Genomic DNA, 17,662 nt, shown 5'->3' on the forward strand with positions numbered 1-17,662 from the left:
CTCTCCACCCACATAGATATGCTATAAAGGAGAACACTATATAGCCTCAGAAAGAGGCGAGGCATTGAATATTACAATTTATTCATATAGGTAATATCCATCTCTATATTATGTCAGGTTGTTTACTATGTAAAGATATTGTGTTGAAGGCGCTCCTCAACACCTTAATGATATCATGCTTGCCAAAACTAGAAATTGTGTTCAAAGTGGCATCACGAAAACGTTTTTGAATGTAATTTACCATAGTGGCCAATTTCCCCGAAAATGTTGGCGCAAAACATTGATGATTTTTAATAGAAAGGTTATGATAGTGGTGATTTTGAAGTGTACATTCCAAAATAGGCTTGACTTGTTAATGAATTTGACAAAACTCTTCACAGACATCAAAATGATGCAACATAACTATTTTAATTGTTTCAAGAGGACCTCCTTGTTGCATCGGTAGGTTTGCAAATGTTTTTGCATTCCCATGCACAATAGATAGGATCTTGAATAATAATTGTGATGATGATTTCAAATGAGATGGGCTAAAAAAATCTTACAAGAGATTGTATGGACTAAATAATATTTGCAATGATAATAATTGTGATGATGATTTCAAATGAGATGGGCTAAAAAAATCTTACAAGAGATTGTATGGACTAAATAATATTTGCAATGATAATAATTGTCATGGTGTTGCAAGCTCTAGGGGAGTTGGTTAATACGTCTGAACTACTTCCTTTCTGTTGATGTTAGTTTTGTACCACTACATAACATATAGCAATTGAATACTTTATATAGAATACCAAACACTCAACCCTCTCTTGAAAAGTAAATTCTCATGAAGAACATGAGAAAACTCCAAGGTTACTTACACTTGTCGATACTAACTCAATTATATTAATGTGATTTGCTGGTTAATCACATAGGCGGACTTACGTTGTTCTTTCAAGGATATCGAACTTTTATTGTGATGGTGATGAAATCTAGCTTTGCAATGTATACTAGTGCCAAATGATGCTGATGGCGATGATGGAGGGTTTGCGTGTCACCGATGCTCAAATTTTCTAACTTTCTACTTGAATGAACTCCAACTACTAAACTACTTGTTGCTTTACTTCTACTCCTATGAATGGAAAGATTAGCAGATGGATGGGGGTCAAATCTGATGAAAGCTTACCAGCGGCACTACCTTCATAGATGCAATGATTCAAGGGGAAAAAGACTAGATTACCATACAAGGGTTCTTAACAAGCCGCTAGGATGCTAGTGGCCTAGTTTATGGATCCCTATCAAATATCCACTAATTTCACCATACAACTATCCATCTATTCCTACTCTTCCTTAACAACTTTCTTGAAATAAAATCTACTTTAACAACTTAAATGGAATTTAACTTTAACTATTGGAAGTAGAAATTGTGCAATAACACCAAGTGTTCTTAATCAAGACACAACAATGATAAGAGAAGCAATTTTGGTATTATTTAAGCAACAATTTTCTTCAACCCCTTACAAATGAGAGCAAATGACCTTTTATAGGGGCCAAAAATACAACCAACGATAGAGATTAAGAGGCAAAATCAATGATCTAGATCAAATCCCAGAAACCCTAACTAGGTTTGCCACCCCATCGGCCAATGAGAAGACACCTCATCAATGGACCAATGAAAAAAGGAAAAGTGGTAACCAATGAGAAGACACCAAAATGGTAGCCAATCAGAATCAAACACCTGTCCTACCGAAGAAGAAAGGAGAATTTTCCACTTGGGCTTACATCAAATGATTCTCTAATATAATTCTACCCTTTTCTTTCATCTTCTTAGCCAAGGCAATGAACTTGTCTAGCCTGTCGTTGACTTCCTTCATGGGAGGGCAAAGTGTGTGCTTCATCCTGAGCTCAGCTGAATTCATCATGTTGCTTGCTGTGTGTAGTGTCTTCTTATGATCCTTCTCATATTCTTTCGCATACCCGATAACGACAATAAGGGAGGCAAGGGTGCCCAAATGCTTCTTCCTTATGGAAACCTTCCCCAATTCATCCACTCTCGATCCAAATTTTGTCTAATTGACGTTCTCCTCTTTGATATCTTCAAAATCAAGTGCAACACCAACGTTGCCCAACATGGTTGAAATGGAAGTGTCAACCCCTAGGCTGTGCTGTGCAATCTCATTCCATATCTCCTCAAGTATCCTCAATCTGATGGTCAAGGCAACATACCAAGACTCCACCGTACTCATTCCTCCATCCACCAACTTGGTTCTCTCCAAATATCTCTCTGGTAGTCCAATAATTGCCCGTAGCCTGGGAATGGCTAAGTCCTTGACTGGAAGGAAATCTTTCCACTCCCCTTCAAATGTTCTTCATTTGTCTCTAATAGCCACCAATGACCTGAATGTCGAGATAAGGGAAGGCAATAAATTTTGCCCATCTTGAGTTATATCACTGATCCAATCTTTGATTTCGTGTAGCTGAGTCAATATCTCTTCTACATTGCTCCCGTTTTCTTGTAGAAGGGCTGCTTGATGCAACTGTTGGATAGGCTGGCAATCTCTCCAATACTTGTTTTCAGCCTCCAACTTTCCTCAACCTTTCTCTAATTGAAACCATGCCTTCCTAGATCTCCTCACACTCCATTTCATCTGTGTTCCTCCTAAGTTATGCTCTACCATCTCATACTTGGGCTACAATCTCGTCCACTGCCTTACTAACCTTTGGTATACCAATTTTAACTTTTCGGTGACTCTCATCATTGCTCCTGATTACCTTTGCCACCATTTTTACAATTTGTTTTTGTTTCTCACTATCTTCCTTTTCCACTAACCCTTGAATATCTTGAACTGTTCAGACAGTCACCACCTCGCCTTTTGGAATAAGCATTTGCCTTAACCATAGTGGTGTAGTGCATCTCCCCAAATTTGGATTCGGTTCGACTAGCAAAGCATCACCAACAATTTCAGGCGCTTGGCTTACTTCCTCAATATCAATTGGCTTATCCTCTTCTTCACTAGTGATTGTCATATCATCTCCTTGTTGGTTGTCCGAGAGAGGAGAGTATTTGGTATTGTTATTGTAACCACTTGATTCCAAATCAAAGCTCACCTCTACCATGACCCCTTGTCCACTTGTATTAACCTCTTGGTTCCTAGCCTCAATTATGGTTTCCCTTGACGGTGCTACATTTTGTCTCTTTGTTGGAGGCTCCTGATGTTCTTTATTTTTCTCAACCTCCAAATTCCTCTTCTTGCTCTTAATTGCTCTTTGTTGCTGGCTATTGCCCCCACCTTTCTGTTTGACTAACTCTGTTGGACCTTTCTCCGGTTTCATCTTCTCATAAGTAAGGCATACCTTTCGAATTTTTAATTACCTTAACTTCTCATTGTACCATGACTCAGTGTGTAGATCAATTGTCCTTGTAATTGCCTCTAAGGAAGGATCCTGATGATCATCCCAATCCATTGGACCCAATTTTGTTCCACCCACTGTATCATAATCTTCCCTTAGCACATTTTCATCATCTTCCAGCTAATCAGGAATATCAAGGCCTCTCCATCTGATTGCCCTCATCATGCCCACTGACAATCTTGAGAAAGCTAGCTTGCTCACATGAAAGTCATCTTGTGCATTGGCCTAAGAATGTGTTTTCGTGAGATGCCTTGATAAGACCATTAGGATCGAATCCTTGTCTTCCTCTATACCATCCTAGATGATACTGTTCTAACTCTTTCTCCACAGCTACAAAGGCGACAGGATTGGGGCAAGTATCATTGCCTATTCCAAATGAGAAGGTAATCCTTGTCTCACCTTTAAGTTTTGTCATAATGCTCAAGTTGCCTGACCAACTCCATCAAAACTATTTTGTCAGGTGGGTACCTTGGAAGTCTCTTGGGACAAACTGTACTTCTTGATACTCTAATGTATGTGAATTGTGGAAATTGGATGAACCAACTCCCATACTTCTTAACTTTTGCTTTTGCTTTTGATGAGAGCCTCCTAGCAGGTGTCCCTTGTAATATTCTTACGGTCTTCATGGCAAAGGCATCATAAAACATCTTATAATCTTTGGTGTTGTGCAAATGAAGCTGTGGATAGCACTCATGCACCAAACATTGCCGCGACCCATTGCCAATCACTCTTAAGGCCTTAAGTTCAGGATTTTCATATAGTCCCACAATCAGATAGAAAAGGTAGGACCCCATGTAGAATTGCTTATGAATTTGTATTGTCCTTAGTTGCAACTCTAAATTTTCATTTATAATTTAGCCCAATCAAATTTTCTTTTTTAATTTTCAATATCATCAATAAAATTATACATCTAGTTCTCAAATTGCATACATTAACGACTTGGTAACTCCCTTCTTGCCTTCGTATAACCAATTCTGCCTTAGATGAATGAAGTAGGCCTCCTGATTATTTTGAAAGAACTTGGTTGTTTGATCCATCATTACCACTATCATGCCTTTATGCTAGGGAATATTGAATACTTCTTCGACCACTTGTCCGCTAATGTTAGCCAACACTCTCTTCCCTTCATCAAAAATGATGGACTTGGTCACAATATCAAACTGGGATGCACACTTCATTACCAATTCCGGACAAGGCAAGGTAGGAGGGAAAGCCGCTGCATGTACAATTCCGCTCTTGTAGATCTTCTTCGCCATGGGGGATTGTCCTTCCTTCAATTTATCCTTCAAGTGTACCATGTTCACCGTGCCAATATTGGTATCACTTATTCGCCTCACTTTCGAGAAGAAGGTGGTCTTAGGCATCATGTCTTGTCTTTTTTGGTACTTGTTCCCTTTGGGTTCTTGCTTGCACCAACATCCACCATCCTAAACACTTATTTCTGCCCTTTCGTTCTAAATGATATGGTCTACATTTATAAATCTCCCAACTTCTTTCTATCGATGGAATCTAGCTTATTTTTGCCTCTCCAAATCTTATCTCTACACTTATAATCGCCTATCTAGCCTAGGGGTGGGACTACCACTTATTTTTGCCTCTTCATTACCTTAGGATGGACTACACTTATATCTCCCAACTTCAATCCTACGCTGGTCTAGCTTATTTTTGCCTCTCCAAGTGTCCTATCATGGAATCTACACTTCAACCTATCAATGGAAATGATGATGTGGTGGATGAATAGTGCAAGGAGAAGATAAGGGAAACAAACCAAGCAAGAAGAAGGAATAAAATCCGCCTTTAAAACCGATCTTCACCTCTAAAGATGTACGAAAATCTTACCTTAAATCTGCCTTCTACCAACAATCAGGGCTCTTCAAATTCAGATCAGATCTCATAAATTTCAGTCCTCCAAAATGTGATGCCCTAGCAAATGAATTATTTGAAAAAATCTGCTCCTTTCACCAATTTCGATCTCCTTGCTAAAATCATCCAACTAGAAGGAAAATCGCTGCTCTAGGGCAGAGAAGTCTACTCCAAATCAGAGTCTTACCCGTCTAAAATTGCCCATGCTTGCAAAAGATCAGATCTCAAAGCACTATGTCTCTCCACCAAACAAAATTGCCCCAGCTGGAAGGAAAAATTTGCTGCCCTGGGAGGAAAATCAGACCTCCAAAATTGCTGCCAATCCGACAAAAATCAGACCATCACCTCCAAATTTGCCTTAGGGTAGAAATCACCCAACCTCTAGGAAGAACTTCGCTGCCCTAGGAGGAAAATCAGACCTCCAACATCGCTGCCAAGGACAAATTCGCCCTTTAGGAAGAAAATCACTCAACCTCTAGCAAAGGGATTGGAAATGAAATAAGAGGGGGGAAGCCCCTTCTTATATCCCCCTGTTGACCTCTTGAGTGGGCCGACCTAGCTGGAGGGAAACAAAAACTTAAGTTAGCTCCCCAAAAATGGCCCAGTTTTAAGGTAAAACATGAAAATAACTAGCCCCATAGTGAAATTGACCCATTTAATTGCCAATTTGACCCATAATTGCAAAATAGAAATACAGTAAGCTTAGGAGATGTCAAAATTTTCATTTAACAACATTTTGGCAACTAAAATATCATTAAAATCGGATCTAGCAAGCCAAAAATCGATTTTTAATTCCAAATTACCAATTTTCTTTAACATTTCTAAAATCCTCTAGGCAAAATTTCAACCAAATTAATGAGATTTTGCAATTTAATCCAATTTCAATTTTGCAATGCAATTTCAATTTTTTAAGAAAATAAATCCTTTTCCCGGCCATCGAAATTCAAACTCTAAATTCAATTTCATTATCAAAAATTTCTTTTCACCGAAAAATTTCAAAATTTTCCAAAACGATTAAATCTAAAGTTCATTTTGAAAATATTCAAGCTTGTTCAATTATATCAAATTTTCAAAATCCGTTTAAGTCCAAAATTTGCAATTTTATCTTGTTAGATATCGTTTTAGCCATTGAAAAAATTGTTATTGTTGAACCCTGCTAGGCCTAAGGATAAAATTATATGTTTTGGAAAATCAAGTTTCGCACCAGGTGAAAACAAACCAACTCCTCTCCAAGCCTGAAGGTGTCCAAGGTGTAAAATCCCCAATTCAAAAAAACTTTGGACAAGTCCAAATGTTGCTAAGGGAATCAAAAAATTCCCAACACCCGCAAAAATAGCCAAGGCTTGCCTGGAAAAGGGGGTGCCCAAAACTTTTGGAGCGATGGTGTGAAAGCCTCAACACTTTCATGAAGTGGCATACCAATTGAATGCTACTTGAGAAATATTTAAACAACTTAAACTTTCAACACAATAATCTTCTCCAAATGCATAAATTCTCAATACGACAGGGTGTGCGAATTCAGCTACAATTATAATATTAACCTGGCGACTTCAATGACTATAAGTGAGACAAAACATGTATCATTTTTATACAGGTGGTTCTGATACTTGAGTGCATTGATATGATTAATTTTGCTTTTAGTTTTTTAAATAAGTGATGGATTACAGTGATGCACATATGATAAGGTATACTCATTTCTTTTTGAGATTCTGTTTCAGAGAGGCTTGCACCATTTAAATTTATCAAGATGCTTTTTAGACGTGTAATTGTGTAGTAGCAAGGCCTGCCACATTTGTGTGATTTTCTTTTTGAGTAGAAGCAAAATGATTTCTGTAGAAACTGATGTCTCTTTTGGTATTCTTTGTAACACTTTCATATATGACAAGGGCAGGACTTAACATAAAAGTTTGGTTTAGAATCCAGAATCTGTTGGATTATGATCCACTCTAGGTGCTGCCCACTTTTTATTTGGTATTGTACAAGCCATGAATTTGCTTGCTCATTATATGAAGGTAGGGATATAATCATATTTCAATTTCTCTAAAACAGAAGTTTATTCTTTGTGCATTCTTGCTTTAAGTGGTCACTGTTTCAATGTATCAGAACTGTTGTTTCAAGATGATAAGTTGTGAAGGGGCCTAAAATTATATTCATAGTGTGGGACTCAGACAGTAATCTTATCTAGTATCTAATTTATGCTGTTCGTATTTTGGAAGATAAGATTTTTATCTAATAGAGGACAGCAAAAGCTCTTGAGTGATGATTTAGTGTACCTGTTATTTAAGTTTCTATAATAAGCTGTCTAAGAGGATGTGAAGCATCATTGTTTATATCTAGGACATAACCTGATAAAGTCTTGTTAACTTTCTCTACCTATGTTTACTAATACCGTATGTTTTGCTTTATTTATTCATTTTACAGGAGATTGAATCTGCAGCAATAGAATCAGAGATGCATTTGAACTCTATCGGTGAGTTTGATGCCATTCAGAATGCCTCAACAGCCGTGCAAATCAACACATCTACTGATAACAGTAGAAATGCCGTCCTAAATATCAAATGGAATACAAATGAGAAATGCCAGTCGTTCCTAGATAACCCTCCATTTGAAACAATTTATTTCAAAGAAAAGGAATTGAAGAAAGTAACCCTTGACGAGTACCTTCATATAAGGTCTGGAATATCAAGTAGGGAAGACTGCAAGGGAAACCCCCTAGGGACATGTAAAAATTTAGAAAAATCAGAGCAACATTCACATGAAATTCAGTCTGTGGAAAATGAAATTTCTAAGGGAATGCTGGGAAATGAAACACATTCAGATTATGTGCAAGAAAAACAATTCCTAATTCCGCATCTTGTTTCTGGCAGTGAGCATAGTGTTGGTGGTCTGTGTATGCGGGCAGCTAGTGATGCTGCACATAATACACCCAGATCTCTCGGTGTATGGAAGCCTATTATCAGTAAATCTAGTGTTGGAAAGACCAACAAGATAGTGAAAACAGATTTGAATCTGCAAAGCCCAGGTCCTCGATGTATAGGTTCAAGAATTACCAAGACTCCTTACCGGAAAAAGTCTCCATTGAACTGGTTTCCGCGTAAGAAGACAGAATCTTTTCTTGAGCGGAAGATCAGAATGTTGCAGGTATGCCTTAATTTCTTATCCATTTGAGTGGCTATAAATGAAGGCAAGTCTTTCAAATATGTTCATATTCTTTCTGCTGTTTTACTTGTAGGAAGCAGAGGGAATAATGGCATCCCTAGATGAAACTTTGGTGGGTTCAAACATTATATTGCCCAGAGTTGAAAGAGAAAAACGTGCAGTACAAGCTGCAGCGAGAGAAGCTATGAAAACTCGCAAGGCTGCTTTTGTAGAAGCATCTTGGTGTCGTATCCTAGTGGCGGCAGGGTTGTAATAATGTTGTTTAGATTTCTGTGTTGTAAACTATCACTAATGTAGTTCTCTATAATACTTGAGGACTGATTCCATGCTCAGCTTTTTTCCCTTTTCTGTGCAGAATACCTTGTGGATTAGCTGCAGAGGAGTTGAAGAAAGCAGAGACAAAAGCATCAGAAGCTCTTGCTGAGGCAGTAGCACTTGGTGTGATTATGAAGAATAACCCAAGCACTTCGAACCATTCATGCGAAGGGGGGAGTCCTCATAATGAAGAAGGCATAAGTAATACCATAACTGCATCTTTTGAAACTGCATTTGAGGTGGACAAAGAAGTCTCAGCAGCTGTTAAGGTTGCTTTCAGGAGACTGTCTCAACATTCTGATTCTACCATATTGGATAGAGTAAGGGCTGATGATTGCAAGTCTAGTATCTGCAATGGAGGTGCACTAGGTGTTGCTAGTGTTGATGAATCAGATATTGTCAAGGGGTTGGATGAAAAGGCTGCCTTGCATGAACGATCTTTCGAAACTGACACTCATGCTGGTCCTGAATTGAATGAAGAGAAAGATAACCACAGTTCCCCAAATACTAAACAGGAAGCTGGTAAGCTACCACTGGAAAGAAAAATATATAAACAGATTCCATCAAATATTGAAGCATCTGAGGATTTGGTGAAGCTAATGGTGGAACGGATGAAACTCCTCAGCACTAAAGAACTTATATCTCTAGAACAAGTAGTGTCTACTCGTGGATTGGGTGCTTTGCTACAAGAACAAAAGGTGGAAGTAAATGACAAGAACAGCGGTTGTGGCCTTGCAGATATACTAGTTAAGCATGTTTCTCGTCTGGAGGCAGAAAAGGCTGCAGCTTCTAAGTCTACTGTTTTATCTAGAGCTTTTAAAAAGAAAAATTGTCCGGAAAATATATCTGATTTAGGGAGTGTTCTTGTAAAGCATAAATCAAAACTAGAGAAAGAAATAGCAGAAGCCAAAAAGTCATACAAAGGAGAGGAGCTAAGATGCCATCAACAGTCGGGGCATATAGTGGAAAGTCTTGATAAAGTCCTTGTTAAACATGTATCAAACTTGGGAAGAGATAAGCAGGAAGCAGCTGCAACAGGCACAACACTTGAAGTTCAGAAGGCCATGAAATCTATAAGATCTTGTACAAATGAACACGGTACACTTGGATTGGGTGACATTCTGAAGAGACAAGATTCTACAACCAAAAGGAAATTTTTTAAAGGCTATGCCGATAAAAAAGAGAACAAGAATGCAAATATGATAGGTGATGCTCCTTTTGAGGAAAGCAAACAGACTAATATTGGTAAAAAGGAGTCTAAAGAACAAGTTGAGAGTTTAGATAAGATTCTCATTAGGAGAGTGTCCAGGTTAGAAAAGGAGAAGGCAGCCGCAATTGCTTTTGCAAAGGCACATGACAAACAAAGAAACTTGACATCAGCAGATTCCGAGATAAAAAAATGTGATGGTCCTGATGTTTGTAACAACAGAAGCAATGTGCAAGAAAATACAAATGATTATGCTTCTCAATATAGGGAAGATTGTGTTACCTCTGTTGTTAAGAAACCTATAATAATCCAGTCCGAAAACATTCACGATGAAGAGAATGTATTACAGCATAATGCTTCTTCTGTATCTATCCCTGATTTAGGAAGTGTACTGATCAAACGGGTTCCTAAATTTCAACAAGAAATTGAAGAAGCAAAACGAGCTTCCACAACATCTCAAACATTATGGAGAAAGGAGCGCTTCCATAATGAAAATGCTGAGGAAGGTTTGGATAAGGTTCTTGTCAAACATGTTTCAAGGCTTGAACGTGAGAAACTTGCAGTTCGTAATAGAGAAAGCTCAAGAAATGTCTCTGCAATTTCCACAGCTACATCTGGGAGCTTAGGTGCTCAGCATCCTGACCAGAGTGGGGAAAATCAAATTCAGAGGGATGATGTCTCTATACCTGAAGATATTGAATTGTATACTAAACCAGATGCAAAGATCCAAGGATCATGCAGGGAAATTTCTTCCCTTGCATATGCCAAGAGCAACCATTTGAACCAAGATAATGATAATAATACTGGAACAACTGAAACCAACCCCTTTCCACCTCTCATCAAAAAAATGTCAAGACTTGAGATTGAAAAACAAGAAGCAGCTGCCTTGGCTGCATCTAGGAATAACCCTTGGCAAAGGCGGAGGGATACCAGAGACCAAGAGTTGCAGAGTATATGGGGAGGTGTGAGCCTTGGAAATGTGCTGAAACCCCATGTGTCTAAACTCAAGCTGGAGCAGGTAAGCTGTATTTTATTTTTGTTATTTTTTCATTTGAAAACATTTCATTGGCTAGTTTAGCCTACAATTGAAATTAGTAATTGCTGTTTTTTTTATGGCGTGTATTGAAGGATGCTTGGCGTAAGGCAGAAGAGGAAGAAAAGAGACAGCCACCTTCACACTGATTGTTGTTTTGGTGAAGACATTTTGTTTGTAGCATTTGAACAAACACAGTGTGTTGTAATCAGTCTAATGACCTTTTTTATTTGGAGTCCATAAACAATTTCAAGATAAAGCTATTTTAAGCAGTGGTTTGATGTAGTATTTAGTTGTGTAGCTGTTAACATATTCAAGATGAAGCTGTTATATGTAGTCCGTCCTGTTCTTGCGTGCACTAGAACAAATTCAAGACGCAGACACTGCAATTTATTTTGTTCTGGCAAGCACCTTCTACAATCTAATAAATTAAAGATGTAGTTGTATTAAGTTGCATATCAGTATAGAGGTCTTTCAAGCTGTCAGACATTTCTCTGGAGGATGCGTCCCAGAAAGGGTTCAGAGGAGAGAGAATTTAAAAAAACCATGTGACCGGGGCGAGCTGAAAATTTGATTTCTCAATTTGGGTGATGGCCATTTATGTGAACCATGGACAAGTACCATCTTGCCAAAACCAAGGTACAAAACTGAAGTGGAAGTCAGGAAGCATGGGTAATTTGTTCAAGACGGCAATTTTGCTATTTGGGTTTGATTTGTTAAGCCACTTGAGTAGCTAATCACATTATACTAAATTGAAACATCCATAATAAGTTCATCAATTTGAATGATATGATAGATTTTAATGACGTCCACGAGACTAAAGTAGTCTATGGGACCCATGCAATCACCCTCTTGAGTCAGGAGCAGAACTAGTCAGTTGTAAATTTTTGATTAATTTGTCTCTCCTTTGAAGTTTGGTAATCAAATCTGCTGTTCTCTTCACTTGATCTTCCTCGAATAAGTAGTTGAAGTCCTTGTTCTGCAGTATTTTTGTGTAACCAGATCTGATGTCATTGTAAGCCAGGCACTCTTTGACAAAGTGTTGCTTTATTTCAACTGTTCCCATATTACAAAATAAACATGTTCTGTCTGCCCACTCTTCCTTTGGAACTTGCCACCGACCATTTTCACATCGTAGCTGATGTGAACTAGTTCTAAGTTGTGCCATCAACATTTTTGCTTTTCAGTTAATAGGTGCTCTTATATAGGCCTTTTCATCATGACTAGAAGTGGGATTAAATTCTTTAATGTAATAAGATTTTTTCCGCCCTATGTGTCTTGTTCACAGAATATTGCGGAATTTTTCATTGACAAACTTCTTTATTTCTGTAATGTTATTCGGGCAAGTTTGGATGTTGATATCCCATTTTCGCATCCATTTGTCATTTAGTTTCATCCATGTGCTTTTCCGCCTCACAAGTTTTTCTGCTATGATCAACTTGGGCCAACGATGTGTTTCTAGACCTTGGGTTTTCTTTAAATAGCTTATCATCCGGACCAAAGCAAGACTTCTAATGGAAAGGAACCCACCTCCGCCAAAAGGATCTCATACGGAACTGTGGTCTTGACTTTAAGATTGTATGCGATGAAGTGTTTTTGAAATTTTTCTACTTGCCGCCATTTCTGTTCGGACATACTACCTCCCCACACTTCACATCCGTATAGAATATTCAGAGTGACTAACAAACCAAAAAGAGTTTTCATGGTCATCCACTCTCATAATTCTGCGTTCCTGCACTTGTTTTATAATGAGAACGAGCAAAATTGGGAGACATTCGCCAAATAAAGAAACATGTCAAGATAAGCTGAAATTTCAATTCAAACGTTCATTCGCAAATTATAGTTCTTTGTTTATAATGAGGTGATAGACTTTACACACAAAATCACCTTACTCTCTTTTTGAAACTACTTTTAGGTTAATTTTCTTTTAAATTATATAGAGAATGTTCATAAAAGGAAAATTATATTTTATTATTTTTCTTTTTATAATAATATATTTTAATATTGTTCTTTTCTCACAATATCTTCTAGTTTTTCATAACGTAATTATTTCAATAGAAAATAAATACTAATAAAATCACCTACAAAAATATTCTTTTCAATGTTTGAAATATTGATTTTGCATTGCTCGACAAATTTAAAATCTATATATTCAAATATTATTCTTAAAACAATTATGAATTTATGTTTTTGATTAAGGAAAATAGGTTTTGAAGGGTGCCTGAAACTTTGTACACAGTTTTAGATATTCAATAAGCACAGAAACAAAATTACAACAAACCAAAGAGGAGTTGGTCATCCCCCAAAAAGGGGTAATCGTGGTGATAGAAAAGCCTATCACCTGCCAAAACAAAATAACCAACTAGGAGGCAAAGATTCGAACGGAAGGATCTCCCTCGAAAAAACTAGGCACAACAAGGGAGCTCATGATATGCCCTTTGATTTAGAGTCTCCCTTGCTCGACCGAAGATTCATTTCTAAAGGAGGAGCAAAGGGCTTTGTTTTCTTTCTTTTTACCGCAGTCCAATCATCTTCCACCTTAGTTGCCTCACCACTCCAATCCCCAGAAGAAATTGAAGAGTGGAAGCCAGGGGGAGTAGGAACAACAACAAACTCCTCAGGAGAGTCCGTAGAAAGATGGCCTCCCGTAGGATCATGAGAATCAACTGAGATAGGGACGGGCAGGAGAGGGACCAGGGGCCAGACACTGTCCTTCCTTAGCAACCATTGGCACCGAATCGTCAGCAGGGGGAGAGGACCTGACATCCTCAGCAACCACAGGCTCTGGGATGTCAACAGCATGGGGTGAGCCAAAATCATTTGCATCCTTTGAGGAACCTTTCGAGGACACATTCGAGGACTTAAACACCATATAGTGCTTAGGGGATGCCCCAGACCACCATGAAGGTGGAAGCTTTGGTTTAGTCTTCCCAATAGCACAACGAGCAGCAATGTGACCTATCTTATGACATTTTTTGTAGCGAAAGGGAATACCTTCGTAATCCAACGTTTGGGTCTAGGAGCCTTGCAAAGAGTCCAAACAAATCTCTTTTGGAAGGCCCTTTGAGACATCCATCTCAACAAGAATTTGTGCACACATCGAATGGAGAACGTCAGAAGTGGTTGAGTCCACATAAAAAATCTCTGAGAGAGTTGCTGATAGTTTCCAAAATAGAATCCATCCAGAGATGCATTGGGAGATTCGGGAGTCAGATCCAAATAGGAACCTTTTTAAAGGATTCGGTGAGTGGATCAAAATCCATATGCCATGGTTTGGCCATAAGTGGGTATTTGTCTTGCCATGAAAAACTGTTATGACACAAAATGGTCTTCCTGTCCTTAGCACTTTCAAACTTTACAATGAAAAAACCTCTGGCATTTGGGAATATTTGGACACCATGGTCTAAAATTGGTTCCCATAGCTTGGAGATCCAAGCATGGAGATCAACTAGAGAGGGCCAAAAACCTTGAAAACGAAAGATGACAACGAGGGAAGAGAACTCCTTTGCCGTATTAAGAATATCATCAACCATTTCATTGTCTAAAAGGACCTTAACAAGTTTGGAGACACTTACAGGAACAACCACACAGGGACGAGGAGGCCAATAACTAGCACGAGTTGTACCATGAAGATCCGCTTCAAAGGCGGCCACGTCGGCATAAGAGGCAGCCCTACCAACAACACTTGGAAGAGTCGTCGAAGGAGCGCTTGTAGGAGGCGAGCAAACCCTACCATCCCTTGAGGACGACGTTGTAGGCGTGAGTGCACCAAACTTGTACAGGGACAGAAGAAAGCAAAGATGTTGAAGAGTGCATGCATCCACGACAACAATATTTTGAATTTCAGGTGATGCGCGCCCAGACGCATGAGCAGGGTCAGAAACGGTGACGGGAGACATACTTGTGTTCCAAATGCAAATGTTATTATGAATTTATGTTTAATCATATCTTTATAAGAATATCTTTGAATATTATCATTTTAATTTTCTACAAATAATTTATTGGAAAAAAAATAAATACAAATAAAAAATATTAGAATTCATTATCTATGTTATTGATTAAAACTAATATGCTTATTGAGTGTTTTTTTTTAAAATAATAATTTGAGATTTACATACACATAAATAAATGTACTTTGAAACTCACATATATACACCAAGGATGTCTTTATATTTTAAACTATATCAATCTATTGAAATTTAGTAGAGATAAACAAGAGTCTAAGTATTTAAGTGGGTCAAACACATATTGACACTTAACATTTTTGTACATATCAATCTATTGAAATATAATAGGGATAAACAAGAGTTTAGAAAAACAATATCTTTTTAGGTGGATAAAAAATGTATTGACAAATTGAAGGTTTCATAAGATATCGATAACTATATCTATTTCTTATTTATTTCAGTACATTACATATTGTGCTATTATCTTGGTAATTTTTAAATTAAATTTATGTATTTTTATTGATAGTTTTCCATAATTTTCAAGATCATTCATTTGATTTGCTGAAATATAACATTACAAAAATAGAAGATGTTAGTGGTTGACTTGCACCTTTTTTTTGGGAACATAAACAAAGACATATTCAACTAGCCATACTCTTTTTGCAATCTACAAATTTCAAAGAATGAAATTAACCCTTGCTTTTGAAAATCTATTTTTAGGAAACACATGTTTTAAAAAATAAATCTTTTGATCCACAAACTGTGGTTGTGGCTTAATTGCATTCTTTGTATTTGTTTTTAAGTTTATACATGTTAGATTTTCTTGAAAGTTTCTAATTTGAGTTCAAGTTTTGTAAAATCTTTTTCGATGAATTAAAAATGTTGTACGACTAAATCATTATATTCTATAAGATAACAACAATTATATTAAATTATTCATGCACCTTGTTTGCGTCTCACATTTTGCATGCATGTTACAATTGTAGTATTTATAAACCATTAAACCTTCCAGAAATGTTTATGCTCTAAATCTTCGTACTGAAGTCTTTTATGATAGATAAGGATATTTTGATTTGGTTTTATTGCATTAACTCTATTTTGTGCATGATCTATGTATTTTTATGAAATGATAAATACTAATAAAAGATATTAAAATTAATTTAGTTATAAATTATTTTATTAATATTTTAAGTAATATAGATTTGTTATATGTAAGAGTCTAATTTTTTATCTTTCATGTTTAAATTCTAACTAAAACTTCTTATCGACTTATCCCTTGAACCTCTTTAGGTGCTAGTTAATATTTTAGGTCTATGTCATTAGAATGATGTCACGTTAGTATGTTTTTGCTAAGGTATGCAAAAAGATAAAAAATAAAGTGGACATAGTTGTGCATCATATCATTTTCATTCATGTATCACTTTTTAGACGAGCACTTATGAGCAACACCAACAATTTTGAAATCACAACTACTTATGTTGGTCTGTTACATTGTGTATGTGTGTGTACGCTCGTGCCCATGTGTCTATGCACGCATCTGTGCATGCTCGTGCTTCTCAGAGAGAGAGGGGAGAGAAACAAATAAGTAGAGATAGACAAATAGAGATGGAGATGGGGGCATGAATAGAGGGAGACACGATAAGGGATAGAGGGGATGGGGGTGGCGAAGGGGAAAGAGAGAGAGAAGAGGAGAGATAAGTAGAGGAGGGATAAGGAGATAAAATGACGAGAGAGAAGAGATGATATATATGTACATGTACATATATGTATACGTATACGTATACATAAATTTATACCTATACACACACACACACACACACACACACACACACACACACACATAAGCATACATACATACATACAATATGTGTGTGTGTGCGCGCACACGTGTGTAAATTGTAGTATTTATAAACCATTAAACCTTCCACAAATGCTTATGCTCTAAATCTTCCTACTGAAGTCTTTTATGATGGATAAGGATATTTTGATTTGGTTTTATTGCATTAACTCTATTTTGTGCATGATCTATATATTTTTATGAAATGATAAACACTAATAAAAGATATTAAAATTAATTTAGTTATAAATTATTTCATTAATATTTTAAGTAATATAGATTTGTTATATGTAAGAGTCTAGTTTTTTATGTTTCATGTTTAAATTCTAACTAAAACTTCTTATCGACTTATCCCTTGAACCTCTTTAGGTGCTAGTTAATATTTCAAGTCTATGTCATCAGAATGATGTCACATTAGTATGTTTTTGCTAAGGTATACAAAAAGATAAAAAATAATGTAGACATAATTGTGCATCATACCATTTTCATTCATGTATCACTTTTTAGATGAGCACTCATGAACAACACCAACAATTTTGAAGTGACAACTACTTGTGTTGGTTTGTTACATTGTGTATGTGTGTGTACGCTCGTGCCCATGTGTCTGTGTGTGCATCCGTGCATGCTCGTGCTTCTCTCTCTCAGAGAGAGAGAGAGAGAGAGAGAGAGAGAGAGAGAGAGAGAGAGAGAGAGAGAGAGATGAAAATACAAGATGTAGAGAGAGGGGGAGAGACAAATAAGTAGAGATAGACAAATAGAGATGGAGATGGGGGCATAAATAGAGCGAGACATGATAAGGGATAGAGGGGATGGGGGTGCGAAAGGGGAAAGAGAGAGAGAGAGAGAGAGAAGAGGAGAGATAGGTAGAGGAGGCATAAGGAGATAAAATGATGAGAGAGAAGAGATGATATATA

General features: G+C 37.2%; 1 protein-coding gene across 4 annotated transcripts in view; it reads left to right on the top strand.

The window, feature by feature from the left end:
* The window catches only part of LOC149540078 (uncharacterized), a 35,907-nt gene extending 24,137 nt beyond the window's left edge, over positions 1-11,770 (top strand). For 3 of the 4 annotated variants that reach the window (XM_089801271.1, XM_089801270.1, XM_089801273.1), the window contains exons 2-5: positions 7,672-8,391; positions 8,483-8,655; positions 8,765-10,949; positions 11,060-11,770. In XM_089801271.1, the coding sequence (XP_089657397.1) occupies positions 7,672-8,391; positions 8,483-8,655; positions 8,765-10,949; positions 11,060-11,113 (3,132 nt within the window). In that variant the 3' untranslated portion in view covers positions 11,114-11,770. Of the gene's footprint in view, positions 1-7,141; positions 7,263-7,671; positions 8,392-8,482; positions 8,656-8,764; positions 10,950-11,059 lie in introns of all 4 variants that reach the window. The other variant, XM_089801272.1, reaches the window with a different exon arrangement.
* Positions 11,771-17,662: the final 5,892 nt, after the last annotated feature.

Source organism: Cupressus sempervirens, chromosome 9 (genome assembly GCF_028749045.1).
Source record: "Cupressus sempervirens isolate cs-2001-9-10 chromosome 9, ASM2874904v1, whole genome shotgun sequence".
NCBI classification, from domain to species: domain Eukaryota; kingdom Viridiplantae; phylum Streptophyta; class Pinopsida; order Cupressales; family Cupressaceae; genus Cupressus; species Cupressus sempervirens.